The sequence below is a fragment of the Bos indicus genome, chromosome 23, assembly GCF_029378745.1.
Source record: "Bos indicus isolate NIAB-ARS_2022 breed Sahiwal x Tharparkar chromosome 23, NIAB-ARS_B.indTharparkar_mat_pri_1.0, whole genome shotgun sequence".
Classification (NCBI taxonomy): domain Eukaryota; kingdom Metazoa; phylum Chordata; class Mammalia; order Artiodactyla; family Bovidae; genus Bos; species Bos indicus.
The window spans coordinates 11,234,473-11,251,998 of NC_091782.1; the positions used below are offsets into that span (position 1 = coordinate 11,234,473).

General features: G+C 49.6%; 1 protein-coding gene across 1 annotated transcript; it reads left to right on the plus strand.

Moving 5' to 3' along the window:
• The first annotated feature begins 14,681 nt into the window (after positions 1 to 14,681).
• CLPSL2 (colipase like 2) lies at positions 14,682 to 17,268 on the plus strand. Its single transcript, XM_019985189.2, has 3 exons — positions 14,682 to 14,768; positions 15,498 to 15,620; positions 16,953 to 17,268. The coding sequence occupies exons 1-3, from the start codon at positions 14,682 to 14,684 to the stop codon at positions 17,046 to 17,048; spliced, it is 306 nt and encodes a 101-aa protein (XP_019840748.2). The 3' UTR covers positions 17,049 to 17,268.
• Positions 17,269 to 17,526: the final 258 nt, after the last annotated feature.

Here is a 17,526-nt window from a genome sequence, read left to right on the forward strand (position 1 = left end):
ATGTGGGAAAGTAGAAACCTTTGTGGACACTCATCCAGGCTCAGCAACCACTGATCCAAGGTTGATTTCATTTAATCCACCTACTTTTTCACCAAGAGAGCCAGTTCTTACTCAGGGACCATCCTTATCACCATCTCCCCAAGTTGATCACCATCTGTGGGTGAACAGTCACTACCAGCTCTGAATCACCAGCTCTCGCTTTCTCCTGAGCTCAGGACTTAGGCTGCTCCTCCCTGCTACTTGGCTACAGTGCAGTCAGCCCAGTGGGACGTGTCAAATGCCAGCATCATCCTACCCACCTCTCTGCCAGCTCCCCCATGTTCCCATGTCACCAGCAAGGTATGGGGAGTCACTTTAAATTCTCTTCCCCATCACATGCTCCATTTCCCACTGCTTTACTCTCCCCCACATCAGGACTTCTGGAAAGTCATTCTCCTATTTCTGTCCTCCATCCTCCAGCCCTACACACTGCAAGCTAATCTTTGAATCCCACATTGGGACTTACCTGGCAGTGCAGTGGTTAAGACTCTGTGCTTCCACTGCAGGGGGCATGGGTTTGATCCCTTGTCAGGGAACTAAGATCCCACATGTGATGTGACATGGCCAAAAAATTAAAAAAAAAAAAAGATCAAAACCTCACATTGCACCATCCTCAAAAACCTTCAGAGGTTCCCCACCACCAAAGTGAACTTTTCTCAGCCCCGAGGCTAAGTCACTTGATCTGACACGTGCAAGTGTACCTACATGAAAAGCAGACAGGATTTTGTCCTGGAAGGTACGGTCACTGGAGCCCTTTGCCACATAATAGCACCAAATGAATTCAGTTTGCATTTAAGGCCCTTCAGCATCTGTTCATCCTGCCTGCCACTAGCCAAGCGTGTTGACATGTCAACGTGTCAACACTCTTCACTAGTCAAACTGGAGCAAACAAGTCACAGCTGACCTAATCCGTCATGTTTAGTCTTGCCCTTGAGGTTTTGATGCAGACTTCTCCCTGCCTACAGGGCTTGTCTTCCTGCTTTCCCATGGGCTGTGTTCCCCATGACCTGTGGTAGTCTAGGGTTTTCTTCAACTATACCCGCTTTTGGGGCTTCCAGCAGCACCTCTCATCTGAGTCTCTCATGTGGCATTTGGCAAATTAAAGCTCGGGTCTTATACATTTTGTTCTTTTTGCAGTAGGTCCTATCTGACTGCTTATAAAAGCCTTGAAGGCAAAGCCTGCTCTGGGCAGGCACACAGTTGGCCGATGGTAATGAACGGAGAGCTGGCAGTGGGCAGTGACGTGGGGTGCACTGTGTTGGTTATTGGTTGCTGTGTAACAGATTATGGGTATCAGTCTGGGTCCAATCGAGAGAGAGAAACCACACCATAATTTGAACAGGGAGATTTAAAAATAATTGTAAGTCCAATCCTCTGTAATAAGAAATAAAGAATTGGTTGCTGCTGCTACTGCTGCTAAGTCGCTTCAGTCGTGTCCGACTCTGGGCGACCCCATAGACGGCAGCCCACCAGGCTCCCCCATCCCTGGGATTCTCCAGGCAAGAACACTGTAGTGGGTTGCCATTTCCTTCTCCAATGCATGAAAGTGAAAAGTGAAAGTGAAGTCACTCAGTTGTATCCGACTCTTAGCGACCCCATGGACTTCAGCCCACCAGGCTCCTCCATCCATGGGATTTTCCAGGCAAGAGTACTGGAGTGGGGTGCCATTGCCTTCTCCAAAAGAATTGGTTAGTGAGGAGTAAACAGGCTTCCCTTGTAGCTCAGTCGGTAAAGAATCTGCCTGCAGCGCAGGAGACCCAGGTTTGATCCCTGGGTTGGGAAGATCCCCTGGAGAAGGAAATGGCAACCCACTCCAGTACTCTTGCCTGGAAAATCTCATGGACAGAGGAGTCTGGTGGGCTGCAGTCCATGGGGTCGGGCATGACTGAGTGACTAACACTTAGGAGTAAAGTGAAAGCACTGGTCGCTCAGTTGTGTCTGACTCTTTGTGACCCCATGGACTGTAGCCCCCCAGATTCCTCTGTCCATGGAATTCTCCAAGCAAGAATACTGGAGTGGGTAGCCATGCCCTTCTCCAGGAGACCTTCCCCACCCAGGGATCAAACCCCCATCTCCTGCATCCCAGGTGGATTCTTTACCATCTGAGCCACCAGGGAAGCCCAGTAAGGAGTAAAGAGAACTCTAAATACATGAACAGCAGACACAGCAGCAGCCCTTGTGCCCAAGACTAAGGCTGAAACAGAGCATTCCAGAAAGTGATATCTGCCTCCTACCTCAAGGTTGTAATCTATATCCTGTTGAAGAGAACAGTCTGTGGCTTGCCAGAGAGTAGAAAGGTCACATTGGTGTCATGCCAGGGGCACTTGCAGAAGTCTGCCTCCTTAGATGCCAGGGAGAGCTCTTCTCAGGGATGTGTCGAGCCAAAGGTGTTCAACCCACGACAAAACCACCTGGGCAGGGTACAGGAGCCCCCGCATACCGCAGGAGCCTGGTGCTGGAGAACCTGTCAGTGCCGCAGGAACCTCCGGCTGGAGAAGCCACGTGCACAGCAGGTACCGGATGCTGGAGAAGCTGCAGGAGATGGAGGCACTCTGCTGACACTGCTGCCTAAGAGTCAGTGCCAGGAGGACCTGCTGGTTACTGGGTTTTGCTGGCCGCTCCAGGACCTGGGCACTGGTGAAGCTGTTTGCACTAAAGGAATCTGCCAATCAAATATGCTACAACAGGGAAGCATAAATCTTTTCTTCCTGCCCTGTCTCTCCATTTCTTTTCCTCTTAACAATTTAAAACATCGATAAGAGCCTCTTATCTCTTGGAGGAATTTGGGAGCCATCTTGACTTGGTGCTTCTGATTCAGTCAAGTTGTTCTTGAGGTCAAGTTACATTGGCCAGGATTGCAGTCATCTGAAGAGTTGACTGGGGCTGGAGGGTGACTTCCAAGAGGCCCACTCGTGTGGCTGGCAAGTTGGTGCTGGCAGCTAGCATGAGGCCTCAGTTTGTCTACACATGGGCATCTTCACAAGGACGCTTGAGCATCTTCGTGACATAGAAGCTGGCTTCTTCTAGAGTGAATCATCCAAGAGAGAACAGGGCAAAAGTTGCTGTGCCTTTTCTGGCCTAACTTCAGAAGTCATACATTATCACTTTCACTATCTTCTATTTGTTAGAAGTGAGTCTCTAGGTCCGGTTCACATTCAAGACAAGGGGAGTTAGGTGCTACCTTTTGAAGAGTGTCAAACACTTTGTGAGTATTTAAAAGCCATCACAGGGTGACCTAACAGAAGGAAATCCAAAAAGAGTGGATATATGTATATGTATAGCCGATTCACTTTGCTGTACAGCAGAAACTAATACATTATTAAGCAACTATATGCCAATAAAAAAAAAGAAAAAACCTGCCACAGGTGGCATCCATCAACAAGGACCAGGGAATCCCCTGGAAGTCCAATGGTTAGTTTGTAGTGCTTTCATTGCTATGAAAGTGAATATGTTAGTCGTTTAGTCATGTCTGACTCTTTGCGACCCCATGGACTACAGCCTGCCAGGCTCCTCTGTCCATGGGATTCTCCAGGCAAGAATACTGGAGTGGGTTGCCAATTCTCTTCTCCAGGGGATCTTCCAGACCCAGGAATCAAACCCAGATCTCCTCCATTGCAGGCAGATTCTTTATCGTCTGAGCCATCTGAGTTCACTGCCATGGCCTGGGTTCAATCCCTGAGATCTGAGAAGTAAGGTCCCACAAGCTGCGAGGTGCCACAAAAAAAGACAAAACAAAAATCAAAAGGACTAATCTGCACTCAGCAGCTAGATGCGCCTGTTTTCCCTCTGGGAGGTTCTCTGCCAAAGAGAAGAGAAAGTTCACGCCAATGGTTGCCAGCCTATCTATCCCATCCCTCAGTCTGACTTCCAGCTGGTTAGCTTGTTTCCTTACCTGCAGAGTTATTTTATCTTTGGGCAATTATTTCTCCAAAGAAGCATCTCTTTCCATCTTTTCAATTGATTCTAAGAAGACTTCAGAGAAGAGATGGGCTTGAATGAGATCTGGAGAGAGGGAGGAGCTTTCCAGGGTGGGAAACAATTATACTTCAAATTTTACCAAAAGGGAAATCAGAGTTTCCTCTGATGGGATTACGAGATGGGCTGGGGTGCTGGTAGATGGTATTTGGCCAGGCAGACTGCCAATTACTCCTGTAACTGATTTCCTGAAGGAGGCGTGTGACAGAGATGAGGTAACGCCAAACCCCACTGGATTGCTTCCAGCAGGATCCCAACACAGGGTCTCAAGCAAACAGGGCTGGAGCCCTCGGCTTTATCTTAAGACTTAAAACAGAGCCTCTCTTCTCTAAACTCATGTGTTACCACTGCTCTTGTGTAATTTTCTCCCCTTGAATGTGGACTGAACCTGGTGACTTGCTTCTTACCGATAGGATATGGCTGTCAGGCTGCACCTTGCAGGCCTGCAAGTCTTGTGATTGCCTAGCCTCATGGGTGAAGAAAGAGCTTGGAGACAGTATCAGAGAGATAGGGTGTCTTACATGTGTGAAACAAAAGGTCCTGGAGCAACATCCCACCAATACAGCAGAGACCAGGCAGAACACGACAGCCATCTTCACTACTTGGGGAAGAATGAGGCAACTGGTTATAGGGGGATTGACATCAGGTTGACTCATCAGTTAGTTACCAGGGAAACCATCAACTGGGGCATGACCCTCACAGCTGCTCAGATTAACGACCATCACAAGGAAGTATTTCCCTTAATAAACTAGCAGGTGGAGCCCCTCTGGCTGAGGGGTTAGATCAGCCAATAGCTGGGGTAGGGGGCAAGCACATTCATGCAAGTAGGGTGCAGGTGAAACAGGGTCTGGCTGAGCAGGAGATGTACAAAGAGAAAGAGAACAGCTATCTTGAGTGGCCTGATCATGCAATGGCCAAGTGAGGAACTGTTACTTTAAAGATCAGATTACAGGGACTTCCCTGGTGGTACAGTGACTGAAACTCCGTGCTCCCAATGTCGGGGGCCTGGGTTCAATCCCTAATCAGGGAACTAGATCCCACATGCCAAAACTAAGAGTTTGCATGCCGCACTGAAGATCCTGTGTGTCACAACAAAGGTTGAAGATCCCACATGCCACAGCCAAAAAAAAATATTCCATTACAAATCACTGTGACTTCCATCTTGCTTCCATTCTCCTTTTTCTTTCCCTGGTTTGTGCTGATGAAGCCAATGGCTGTGTTGTGAGCTATCCTATGGAAAGGACAGCCAACAGCCTGTGAAGAACTGAAGCTGTCGGTCCAGCAACCTGCAAGGAACTGAAATCTGCCAACCACCACCTGTGTAAACTTGGAAGTAGCTCCACTCCCAGTGGAGTCTGAAGGTGACTGCATCCCCCGCCGACACCTTGATGGCAACCTGTGAAGAGACCCAGAGCCAGGGGACCCTGCCAAGCTGTGACTGCATTCCTGACACACGGGAATCTGTGAAGCAACAAATGATGTGTTAAGCCACCAACTTTTGGGGTGATTCATCATGCAACAGTAAGTAACGAATGCAACAAGCAACTCTTCCAAGAGCCTTGCCACTTGTTCATTCCTTCCACTCAAGGATGAGAACAAAAATCACCAATACCACACTCACGTGTGAGACTTTTAATGCCCGTGACCCCTGCCCACAAGTAACTATGGCCGTTCAAATGTCCTGGAACACAACACAGTTTCCTTTGAGAGAAAAAAGAAGTCAGTAGAGAGAGCTTTTACCCTCCATGATACCTACTTCCATGGAGCCAAAGGGTGAACCCAAATGCCACCCTGGAAGGTCCCTTTTTTCTTCTCAGCTGTCCTCCCTTCCTCCTAACCCTTTCCTAACCCCAGAGATTCTCAGTCACTGGCATCTTACAACACCTCGTTTCCTTGAGCTGGGCCGAGGACTCCCATAGCTGAAACTAAGCAGTGGCTGTCTTTCTTTAAAGTAGGAGGGAAAAGTGAAAAGGTATTTTTTCACCTAAATGTTTGGTACCTGCTATAGCTTATCTGCCTAGGAGTAACAGATTTCAAAATGAATGAGCAAGGAGCAAACAGATAGTAATAGAAAAACAGAAATGTGATTTCTTAAAATAGTTTACAAGTCATTGTTCAAGATACAGTGACCTAGATACATACAATAGAGTAAAAGGAGGGAAGGAAGGCAGAGAAAGAGAGCCGAGTTCATGAACTTGGGTCCCATCTCTGGCATTTCCTGGTGTTCTATCAGAGCACTGAAGGCACCAGGGTATCGAGGCTGCCAGAGCGAGTGTGGGAACCTCAGCTACTTCCAAGGCAGTGATCTGGTTCCCAAGATCTGACCTCTGGATGGAACCTCAGGGAAAATTCCCCAAGGTTGGGGGCACCATCATTGGAAAGGGGGGAGGAGGTGCTATGTAACAGATCCTGTCTCCTAAGACTAGAAACCATCAAGGTTAACTGCCAAGCTCCAGTGTCATACTCTGGGCACATGGCTGGCAAACTTTTTTTATTTCCAAGGCTTGTATGTAAATTGAGAGCCACTGTGGCCCAACCCTGTTGGTCTAGATTGACAAAGAATGACAAAGAGAAATGAATCCTTATTGGAGGGCCTCTCCACTCTCATATCACTCTGGGTACTTGTATTCTGGAAGGGGGAGGGTGCTGGAGTCCAGGAGACAGGACATAGAATGGAGATTGCATGGTTAAGAAGATTAGACAGGGCTCTGTGAGTGTAACATATGGAATTAGAAAGCATACCACCTGGCCAATGCACACACACACACACACACACACATACTTTAGACTGTGGCCTGTGTCTGATTTTTACCTGGACACATGGCTTCCTAGAGTAGACACTGCATTTCTCAGTTTTTCTTGCGAACATGACTGACTGATGGAGTGGAGAGTATTAAAGCAGTCAGGCCCTCCCACACCCACCCTCATCCTTCACTTCATACCTGAAATATGAACAGGTAATAAGGCAATCTTTGACCAGGCTGATGAAGAGAACGACTATAGATGCCAGAGCAGTGAAACTAAAGCAGCCTGGACCCCTGAGACCATGAGACCCCATTTTCATCTTGGACTGCATATCCTTGGGATGTTATGGGAAAGAGAAATAAACTTCTGTCTTCTAGTAAACCATTGGTTCCGTGGTTTCTTTTGCTGCAGCCAAACCTATTTGTATATCCTACAGCTCTGTCTTGGTAAATGAAATTCTGCTATTAGTAATTCACTTGTTTCATAATTTTCTTATTAAACAAATTTTGTTCAAGCTTTGAGTGCTCTTTCTGTATCCTCTTAAGTAGGAGCTGGCAGGTGAGCACAGAGCTGGGTACCCGGGACAGGAGCGAGTTGGATCCATCAAAGAGTAAACTCATCTATCCGCCCATCTTTCCTAGGACCATCTTTTTAAAAAAAAAAAAAATTTTTTTTTTTGGCCAAAACATGTGGCATATGGGATCTTAGTTCCCTGACCAGAGACTGAACCACTGAGGTACCAGGAAATTCTCTCCCAGGACCAATTTTTGCCTTGGTTTCCACAAAGGCAGTTACCATCATCTGTCTGTGAAGCAACTGTTTTTAGAGGGGAGAACTATGATTGCCGTGGCAACTGAGAAGGGGGTGAGCAAGTTCAAGTGGCCAATGACTGAAAGAGGACAGAGCTCCTCATCAGCAGCTCCTGGACCCTGGGCATTAGTTCAGTAAAGACTGACAATGGCACAGAGCAGAGGGAGCATTCTCTCTGGACTGCGGCTGGAAGGAAATGACAAGGGAGCAGGAAGTGGAAGCTCACCTTTCTGAGAGTGCACCAGGGTGGGTGTGCAAGCTGGTAAGGGAGAAGGTTGTGAGGCATGGGATTTCCCTAACAAATTCCCGGGGCGGGGGTGGGGTGGGGGCGGTGGGCAAAACCCCTGATCAATGACGATGTGATTTAAAAAAAAAAAAAGACATGTTAAATATGTATGAAAGACAAGCAGGGAGTTCCCTGGTGGTCCAGTGGTTAGAACTCTGTGCTTTCACTGCCAAGGCATGGGTTCAATCCCTGGTCAGGGAACTAATGTAATCTAAGCTGCATGACATGGCCAGAAAAAGAGAGAGACAGAGAAGCACAGGAATAAAAAGCATAGGTTGACATTCAAAGTGATCTGTAGCTGTAAACATTGAATAGTTGTCCTATAGAGAGAAATCGACCTCCACCCCATTCAGGTAACCCATGCCACATCCAGACCTTTCGTCCCAGTGGTGGCTGCTGTAGATTGACTTGTTTCGGCCTTTGTTCCACCTCCTCCCTGGACCTTAGGGCTGGAAATGTGGGAGACTTTTTTCTTCTTTTAGGCCCCAGACAGAGCAAATACAGGCAATACTTTTTGATGGCAGCTTCCTGATTCTGAGAGCACAGCTAAGGTGTGTGTTTCCTGGGGCCCACAGTCACAGCAGTGGCCTCCTGACTCCCATCCTGCTAATGGTGGCAGAGTAGGTAGCTTCCTTGGCAGCTCAGTTTTTAAATAAATTTTATTCCAGGAAGTTCAGCCTAGATTCTACCCCTCAAACCCTTTTGAAGACTTTATAAGCCCTCAGTTACTATATTATATCCCTTTCTGCTTAAAATAGGCACAGTGGTGTCTGTTATCTGCAAATGGACTCTGATGATGAAGTGCCTAACATAGAGTAAGTGTCGCTAAAATGTTTGTTGAATGAGTGAATGAATGGGCAATGGAGGCTGCCAAGGTATCTACAGTGGGTTGGGCAGTCAAAGTAGTCGGACTCAATACGGACATAAGTGAGCAGTGAAATCAATTTGGAATTCTGATTGATATTTTTAATTTTTTTTATTTTTTAAACTTCTTATTTTGTATTGGGGTATAGCCAATTAACAAACAATATTTTTATATTTTCAGTTTCAGATGAACAGTTAAGGGACTCAGCCATACATATGCATGTACCCATTCTCCCCCAAACTCCCCTTCCATCCAGGCTCCCACATAACTGAGCAGTTCCAATGTGATATGGTCCTTGTTGGTCATCCATTTTAAATATAGCAGTGTGTACTTGTCCATCTCAAACTCCCTAACTGTCACTTCTCCCATCCTTCCCCCCAGCAACGATAAGTTTCTAATCGACATTCTGAAAAGATGAAGTAGAATAGAAAATCTCAGAGCAGATCACATATAGTAAATGTTAGTATGCTTTTGTGAAACTTGTTTCATACACATATACACATTACACATGTGTATACACACACACACACACACGTTTGCAGTGATAGTAATCCAAATATTCAACAACCAACATGACAGAGTCAGTCAGTTGGAATGGATGCCAACAATATCTACTAGTTCTCTGAATACCAGTATAAAAAATATCTTTGTAGTTAAAAAAAAAAAAAGATTGAAACCCAGTGGTCTATGGAACATACCTTACAGCTTTTGCGGGGCTAGGAGGCAGTGGGCACATGTTTCTGAGGACCCTTCCATAGGCACTGCCCCAGGCTAGAGAAACTTAACCATGATGGATTTCTGCATCTGGAGGCACAGCAATCCTCCTGCCCACCCGCATCCATTCCCATCCCAACCCCCCATGTCCCTGCCTCTGGGAACCTGCTCTGACCAGGCTTCACAAAGTCCCACCAGTAACAGTCCCTGGCCCCCTGGCCACACTGCTTGACCCAACTGGGGCCAGTCGAGTCTTCTAGGGTTTTGTATAATGGGTGCTGAGGGGAGGGGCTTGGGGCTTTACACAGCTTTGCCCACCCCGCTGCCACTGTCCAGAGAGGCAGCCACCCTCCCAAGAGACAGACAGACACAGCCCCCACAAAGGCTAAAGCCAAGGAGGAGACACCTAATATCAGGGAGTGTGCCCCTAGGCCCCTGAGGCCAGCCTCACACAGCTGCTGGCCCAAAGCTGTTCCTTTGGCTTTTATTTTTAAAACAAGTTAGTCTTGCATTTCTTTGACGTGTATCTAAAGGGGTTGTGATTACATCATGGCTCCTTGAGGAGGCCAGAAACACTCTTTGTCCAAGCGACTAAGTACGGTTGTGGCTCAGAGGCTCCACTGAGTCAGAGAAGGACGAAGCTCCCATCCACATGGGCAGTGCAGGCTGGGCACCAGGTCGGGCCACCCCTCTGTCACCTGAAGCTGCACAGAGATCTCTGAAGAACTTCATCATGAACATTTCCCCCGAACACAGAGGCTGTGGGGAGCCCTCTGTGGCCCCTCTGAGGAAGCCTCCATCATAGGCTAACCTGTCGAGATGCTCTCGTGGGTGGAGAGCAATGGTGTGACCAGGTGTGACTACCCACTTCTGTCCTCCAGGTAGACGCCTCGGGGTCCAACAGCTGGCTACCTCTGGAGGAGGTGAGGCTGTGGCCAGCTCTGTCCTCTCCCTCCAAGCCTGTCTTCCTCCCCTGCTGAGCTGACAGCCCCTCCCCAGGACCAGTCTGTCCTGGGAAGAAATAAGATGGGAGCTGTGTGTGTGTGTGTGTGTGTGTGTGAGAGAGAGAGAGAGAGAGAGAGAGATGACCTGAGGATGGATATGAGGTAACCTCCCTTAGGACTGGGCCTCTTCCTCTCTCAGGAGACCCCTCCTGTCTTCACAGAGCAGCAGAGAAGCCCCACCCCATGAAAACCCTGGACCCCAGGCTCGGTCCGACTCCAGCACGGCCACCATCAGCCCAGCTTTCCACTGAGGAGTCACCACAACTGGGGTTACTCCCAAGGTCCCCCAAGTTCCCTGGAGCACTGACCACCCCGACTCCACCCTGCATCCTCTGTAAGCAGAGAGCCAGCCTGTCCCCTACTCATTCTCACCTCCAAACCTCTGTCCCTCTGGACTCCTGCTTGTATGTTTAGTTTGGCCAAGTCTTGCAGCTTGTGGGATCTTAGTTCCCCAACCAGGGATTGAACCCAGGGCCCCAGCCGTGAAAGCACCAAGTCCTAGCCACTGGACCGCCAGGGAATCGGACCCCTGCTTGCAAGCCTTTACTCTCAGCCTGCTCAAATCGTAGTCCCCTTTCAAGCCCTCATGGAAGAGCACTGTCCCTGGCTGCAGGCTTCCCTGCCTGTCCTGGGCACCAGAAGGACCCCGGCGCCTCCACCCCTGTACCCACGGACACCGCCTGTCCTCTTCCCCAGGAAGCCTTGGCTGTGCTCTCTCTACTTCCCACGCTCTTTCCAGCTTCTGCTCGTCGTTCTCCTCAGACTCCCTTGAGCATTCCTTCAGGAATGAGTAGGGAAATGGGTGATTTTTTTACCTAGGGCAGTTTCCACCAGATTTCTATTTTGGATTTCCCAGATTGATTAAAAGCTCCAAAAATTTTAAGAAACTGACAGAATGTGTGTGTGTGTGTGTGTGTGTGTGTGTGTGTGTGTGTAATATATTGGCCAAGAAACAACATGGAAAACCAAATAAAACTACTGGTATTGTCTTATTTTCCATTGTTTCATAAAAACGCATTGGAAGGCCAAGAAAGTAGGAAGGATGCAATTTCAGAATAAAGAATGGTTCTTTAAATATGTTTAACGACAAGAACAAAAACCACATTGCCCTAAATTTTTCCATTTTGCTGTAGATCAGTGAGAATATTGTTATGGAAACCAACAGAAAGATGCAGGGAAGGAGAAGACGCTGGAGGGCGTCTGAGGATGGGAGAATGGATGGGGAGGGGGAGGGGGGCTGGTTGCGGGGGTGGGAGAACAGAGGACCACCAGCCAGGCCCTTCCTGCCCCCTTCTCCTCATATGAGACTGGGCTGCCCAGGTTTGGGTCCTGGCCAAAGGGCAGAGCTGGAGCCGCTCTCACACGTCAGGTGTCTCAGGGACCTAGTAATCTGGTGCCTACCCCCTCACACTGCACGTGTCTTGGATTTGTGCTTGTGACCAGTGCCGGCTGGATGTGGGAAACAAGCCATTGGTGCAAAAGAAAGAGCACAGGACTTGGAGTCAGGAGCCGGGGTCCAGCCCTGGCTCTGCTGAGTCACCTGGGAAGTCCCTGCTGTGTCTGGGCCTCAGTTTCTTTACCTTAAAATGGAGGCACTAGTGGGACTTCCCTAGTGGCTCAGGTTCCACTGCAGGGGGTGCAGGTTCGATCCCTGGTCGGGGAACTAAGATCCCACATGCTGTGAGGCACGGCCAAACAAAATAATAATTTTTAAAAATGAAGGCTCTATCAACTAGACTTCGAAATAATTAAAAAAGCAAAAAACCCCGAAGTTTCTGAACCAGTCTCTGAGGCTAATGCAGTCCTGTGCCTTAAAAAAAAATTTTTTTGGGGGGGTAGAGAATTTAGAATTTCAGGGGCTTACCTCCCCCTCGGGGCCTTCATTAAGCCTCTCTGAGGTTCCTGGGCCTCGGATCAAGAATTCCAACCTGCCAATCCTGACATATCACTGGTCTCTTGCCCCCACATCAGTCCCTTTCCTGAGAAGACACACTATTTACCCATTATCAAACACTCACAAGGAAGGGCCAAATACCTCAGGGAAGTAGGTGACTCCACACGAAGAATTATTATACCCTGGGGCTCCTCTTGGGTTCACAATGCGCTTTACCGACAGGAAACAAAGGATGGCAGAGATTCCTTTAGGGGACAAAGACTTCTGGCTGCCCACAGCAGTGGGGCATGGGGAGAGCTTGACCTCAGGAGCTAAAAGGCCCTGGGTTGATATCTCGTCCTGTGACTTAACTGTTATTTGGGCAAATTATTTTACCTTGAGCCAGCTTTTGGGTTCTTCACCTGTAAAACCGGCAGCAGAAACGATAGTAGACGCCAATGCTTCCAAGACTTGGATTTCCCAGCCTCCCTTGCAAAAGGTCGGGGTCACGTGACTTGTTGTGGCCAATGGTGTGCCTGGAAGAGGCAGCTGTCAGGCCTGGCCGAGGCATTGAGGTGTCCACATACCTCCTCCTCCTTTCTCTCGCTTCCTCCATAAGGACCTTGGGGGCCAGTCTTCCAGATGATGCAGCTATGAGATGGAAGAGAGTCTTCCTGCCCCATATCAAAACTTACATGCCTGACAAGTAATGCATGATTGTGCCAAGCCACTGAAATTTCAAGAGTTCTCTGTTATGACAGACTGTGGCAATTACCATGACTGATACAGGGCGGGCTGACAGAGATCTTGGACACAAACCCCTCTGAGGATAGTGGGGGGCCGTTCTTCTTAAAGAAAAGACCTAAACCCTCTATAATTGTCAGCTCACATTGCCACAGCAAAACACCGTAGTCTGGCCTAGACAACAGACGTTTATCTCTCACCCTCTGGAGGCTAAAAATCCAGGTTAAGGATGGTTTGGTCTGGTGAGAATTCTCTTTCTGGCTGGCAGACAGCTGCCTTCTCACGGGGTCCTCACATGGCAGAGAGAAAGAGACAGTAAGCTCTCTGGGGTCCCTTCTCATGAGGGTGCTAATCCCATCCTGAGGGGACCCTCATGGCTTCATCTAACCATGATTATGTCCCAAAGGCCCCACCCCCAAATCTCATCACACTGGGGGATAGGGTGTCAACTTATGAACTTGCGGGAGGGGGGAACAACTCAGTCTATGGCACCCCATCAAGTCAGGGCTCCTCAGATCTTAAGGGCCAAATTTTACATATATTTTAAAAATTGTATTATCTTTATTTACTTTTGTCTGTGCTGAGTCTTCCTTGCTGCTCGCGGGCGTTCTCTGGTTGCAGAGTGGGGGCTGCTCTCTAGAGGGGGTGCGTGCGCTTCTCACTGTGGTGACTTCTCTTGTTGCAGAGCACAGGCTCTAGGGAGCCGGCTCAGTGGTTGTGGTGCCCGGCTTAGTAGTTGCCCTGCGGCATGTGGGATCTTCTCCAAGTGGGGATCGAACCTATGACCGTGCATTGGTAGGTGGATTCTTAACCACTGGACCACTGGGGAAATCCAGGAGCCAAATTTTAAAAGCAGAGAAGCAGCCCAGGGTGAGATGAGGTGGGAGTTTCATCCAGAGGGAAGAGATGAAGCAAGTTTGCCTCCCCCAGGGCCCATGATTGCTGCCTGCAGCTCTCCCGAAAGAACCCTCCTTTTCCTTCCCAGTCTGCCGGTCCTCCATCCTGCCCTCATACCAAGATGGCTGAGTCACATACGATTCACAGATTCTTAGACACTTCATCGACTTCTTAGAACTGGGAGACCTCTAGGTCTTACAGGTCATCTTCTCTTGGCTCCTGATTCTTACAGACCACATGTCTGGGCCTGGAGAGGGTATGGGAAACACCAGAGGTCCGGGCTGGCTTGTTCAAATAGGGTAGGCCAGGAGGTAGGTAGTTGCGGCAAAGGCAGAGAGAGAGTCCGAATATCAAGAAGCCAGCTGTTTTCATTTCAGCATATACATTTGCATAATTTTGCAAGATAAAGTCTTACTTTACAGTTTTAAGTTTTTACTTGTAAGTATTACGCACGGAAGGCCCCAGGGCCCCCAAAATCCGATCATCTGGCCTGTCAAAGCCTGAATCAGGGTCTCATTCTTTTTCCCGGGCCAGGAGCTTCCTGGGAGCTAGAAAGGGTTTCCGCGGGGTTTGGCCTCGGCTCCCGAGCGGCCTGTGACCATTAACTCCCTCACCCTCCGCCTCCAGCCCAGGGCGGCCGCGGGGGCACCGGTCACGAGGCCGCCAAGGGGTTTCTCCCCACCGCCCCTCGGGCTTCGCGGAGCCGCTGCACCTCTGCCTCCCAAGCCTATGGCCTTGGCCATCGCGCTTCTCCTCTCGGGGGTCCTGCTCCCCTGCTGGGGAGAGTTCGCGCTCTTTAAAAAGGGGTCTACAAAGGTGAGCCAAGAAACATTTTGAACCTTCCGTTCTAGGCGAGGGTGGTGGCCGGGGCATCGCTCTCCATCTAGAAGGGGCCAGTTGGGTTTGGAGAGAGAAGTGGGGGACGGGGCCGAGGTAGGGGGGAGGGGCGGGAGGGGACCACCCCCTACTGGGGATTTCTTCTCAGGCTGGAAGCTTGGTGTGCTCCCAAAGGACTCAAAGCCCTTGCTTCACCTCCCTAGTGGCTCTGGAGGTATAAGAAAGTGGCCTTATAACCAGCAGCCTCCTCCCCCTCCCCTCCCCTGCCTAGCCCCCTCCCCTCCCCTCCTGGGACACTCAGTCCTGCCCCAAGTCACGCTTGCACACCTGCCCTAGCGTCTGCCCCTCTCCATGCCCTTGTAGGCACGCAGCTCTTTCCTCCTTTTCCTTCCTCGTCTTCCTCTCCACCGCATTCTCTGTCCCTTCCACATCCCCCACTAAAGTGTGATGGGGAGTATTTGGTCCTTCAACACAGGTGACCCTTTGGGACCCACAGAGGTGAGGGGTCCCCCAGGAAAGAAGCAGAGGGAAAAGTCCTAACTTCCCCCTTCCTCTCCCCTGCTCCTCTGAGTGCAGTGGGGGTTGGGACGTGGGGGTGAACTTCTTTAGGACTTCTCTTTCTGGATCCATGGGGCTTTGGCAGTGTCAGGGGACCCCCCACACACACACATGGCCAGAGAGCTGGTGACTTAGGGGTTGTCCCCACAGGCAAATGGGGCTAGGTGCTCCCACCACTCTGAGTGTTTCAGTGACTGCTGTCTCATCAACTTGGACTCTGGTGGCGCCTTCTGTGCCCCTCGGGCCAGAATAACCATGACGTGCTTGCCCCAGGTGAGACCCTGCCCCCGTGGGGCAGCCCCTGCTGGTTCGTAGGGTGGAGATGGTTCAAAAACCCCGCATGGCCGCACCTTTTTTTTCACCCTTTGCTTGAAGCATCCTTTCCCCCCTCTCCACCTGGCAAACTCCTGATCGTCCTGCAATGCAACTCCAGGCGCCTCCTCCAAGAATCCTTCCCTCCTTGGAACTCGCATACCCTCGGGACCCACACCCTCAGCAGAGCATGTATCTCCCTGATTTGCCTGTCTTCTGTCTGCCTCCACCACTGGTCAGAGCTCTGCGAGAGCAGGATTAAAGCATATTCACTTTGGAACCCCCTACCCCCCAGCTTAGTGCCTGCACATAGCAGTTGCTCAACAAACGTTTATTGCATGAATGAGTATCTCTACTCTAACATCACTGCCACAGAGCAGGTGGGAAAAGACCTCCCAATCCATCCCTACCACGCTGCTGCAATGACTGAATTTCTCGAGAGGAGCTGCCCAGGCAGGTTGACGGTTTTGGGATTGGATTTGAATTTAAACCCTGGCTTTACCAACCCCTGTCTTTGTGACCTTAGACAGATCATTTCTGCTCTCTGAGCCTTAGTTTCCTCATCTGTAAAATGGGACTAAGGTACCCCCCCGACCAGCTTGTTGGGAAAAGTATGTGATCCTGGCAATGACGGTGCTCAGTGAACATGGTTGTTATCAGCTGGTGGAAATGCAAGGAGCAGAACGTACAGTGCATCTTGTTCTTGCCTTTTTTCTGGCCCTGGGCCCAAAACTTTCTAGGGAGGCTGGGCTCAGTCTCCATCTCTCTGTCTGGAGAACTGCCAGTGCTCAGGAAGACAGCCAGGTCCCTCCTGTGGCCTAACTACAACTGAAGTAGCCAGAGGGTCTTTTCATTATGGGCACTTAATCTACTTCGTTTTAATTCCCTCAATGACAAATGGGGTTACTATTATTTCCTTAAAAAAATTATTTGTTTGACTGTACTAGGTCTAAAGATCCTGGCATGGGGGAATCTTTAGTTCTGGCATATGAACTGTTAGCTGCAGCATTTGGGATCTAGTTCCCTGACCAGGGATCTGGGCCCCGGCATTGGGAGCTAAGAGTCTTAGCCACTGGACCACCAGGGAAGTCCCTTAGTATTCCCATTTGACAGATGAGGGAACTAAGACAAAGAAGCTTGCCTGAGGCCACAATGTTATGAGCTGTAGAGCTGTCAGACCTCAAGTCTGTCTCATTCCATCACTTGGGCTCTTGCTTCTGCTCCCCAAGAAGTTTAAGCCTCCTTCTTCCCTGCTCCTTGGTGGCTTTCAACTCTCTCACCCATTTTCTGCAGACCAGGAGGGCCATCAACATCGTTTGTCCCTGCCGAGTAGGCCTGAAATGCATACAAAAGGACCCAGACTGTAGCCGTAGGTGCCGTTTGATTTAGAGGAGGACGCAGTCTGGTCACTAACACCCTCCTCCCGCCCCTCCTTGAGGGGCCTCATCTTGCTCAAAGACATTAAAGTCATTTCCTGGCTCTGGTCTCTGTCTGTGCTTCCTGGGAGAGGGAACCGGATAGGGATTGTTCTGAAAGAAGAGACACGATAGAGCTTCCCATGGTTTGGCCCTGCCTGGAAGCCTGGTGGTCTCAGGGGGAAACTGTGGGAAGGGCGTGGGCTTGTGGGGGTGTAGTTGCTAGGGGAGGGCAAAGGGATGGATTGGAATTTGGGGATTAGTAGATGAAAACTTGGAGAAGGCAATGGCACCCCACCCCAGTACTCTTGCCTGGAAAATCTCATGGACAGAGGAGCCTGGTAGGCTGCAGTCCATGGGGTCGCACAGAGTCGGACACGACTGAAGCGACTTAGCAGCAGTAGCAGCAGCAGATGCAAACTATTATGTATAGAATGAATAAGCAACAAGGT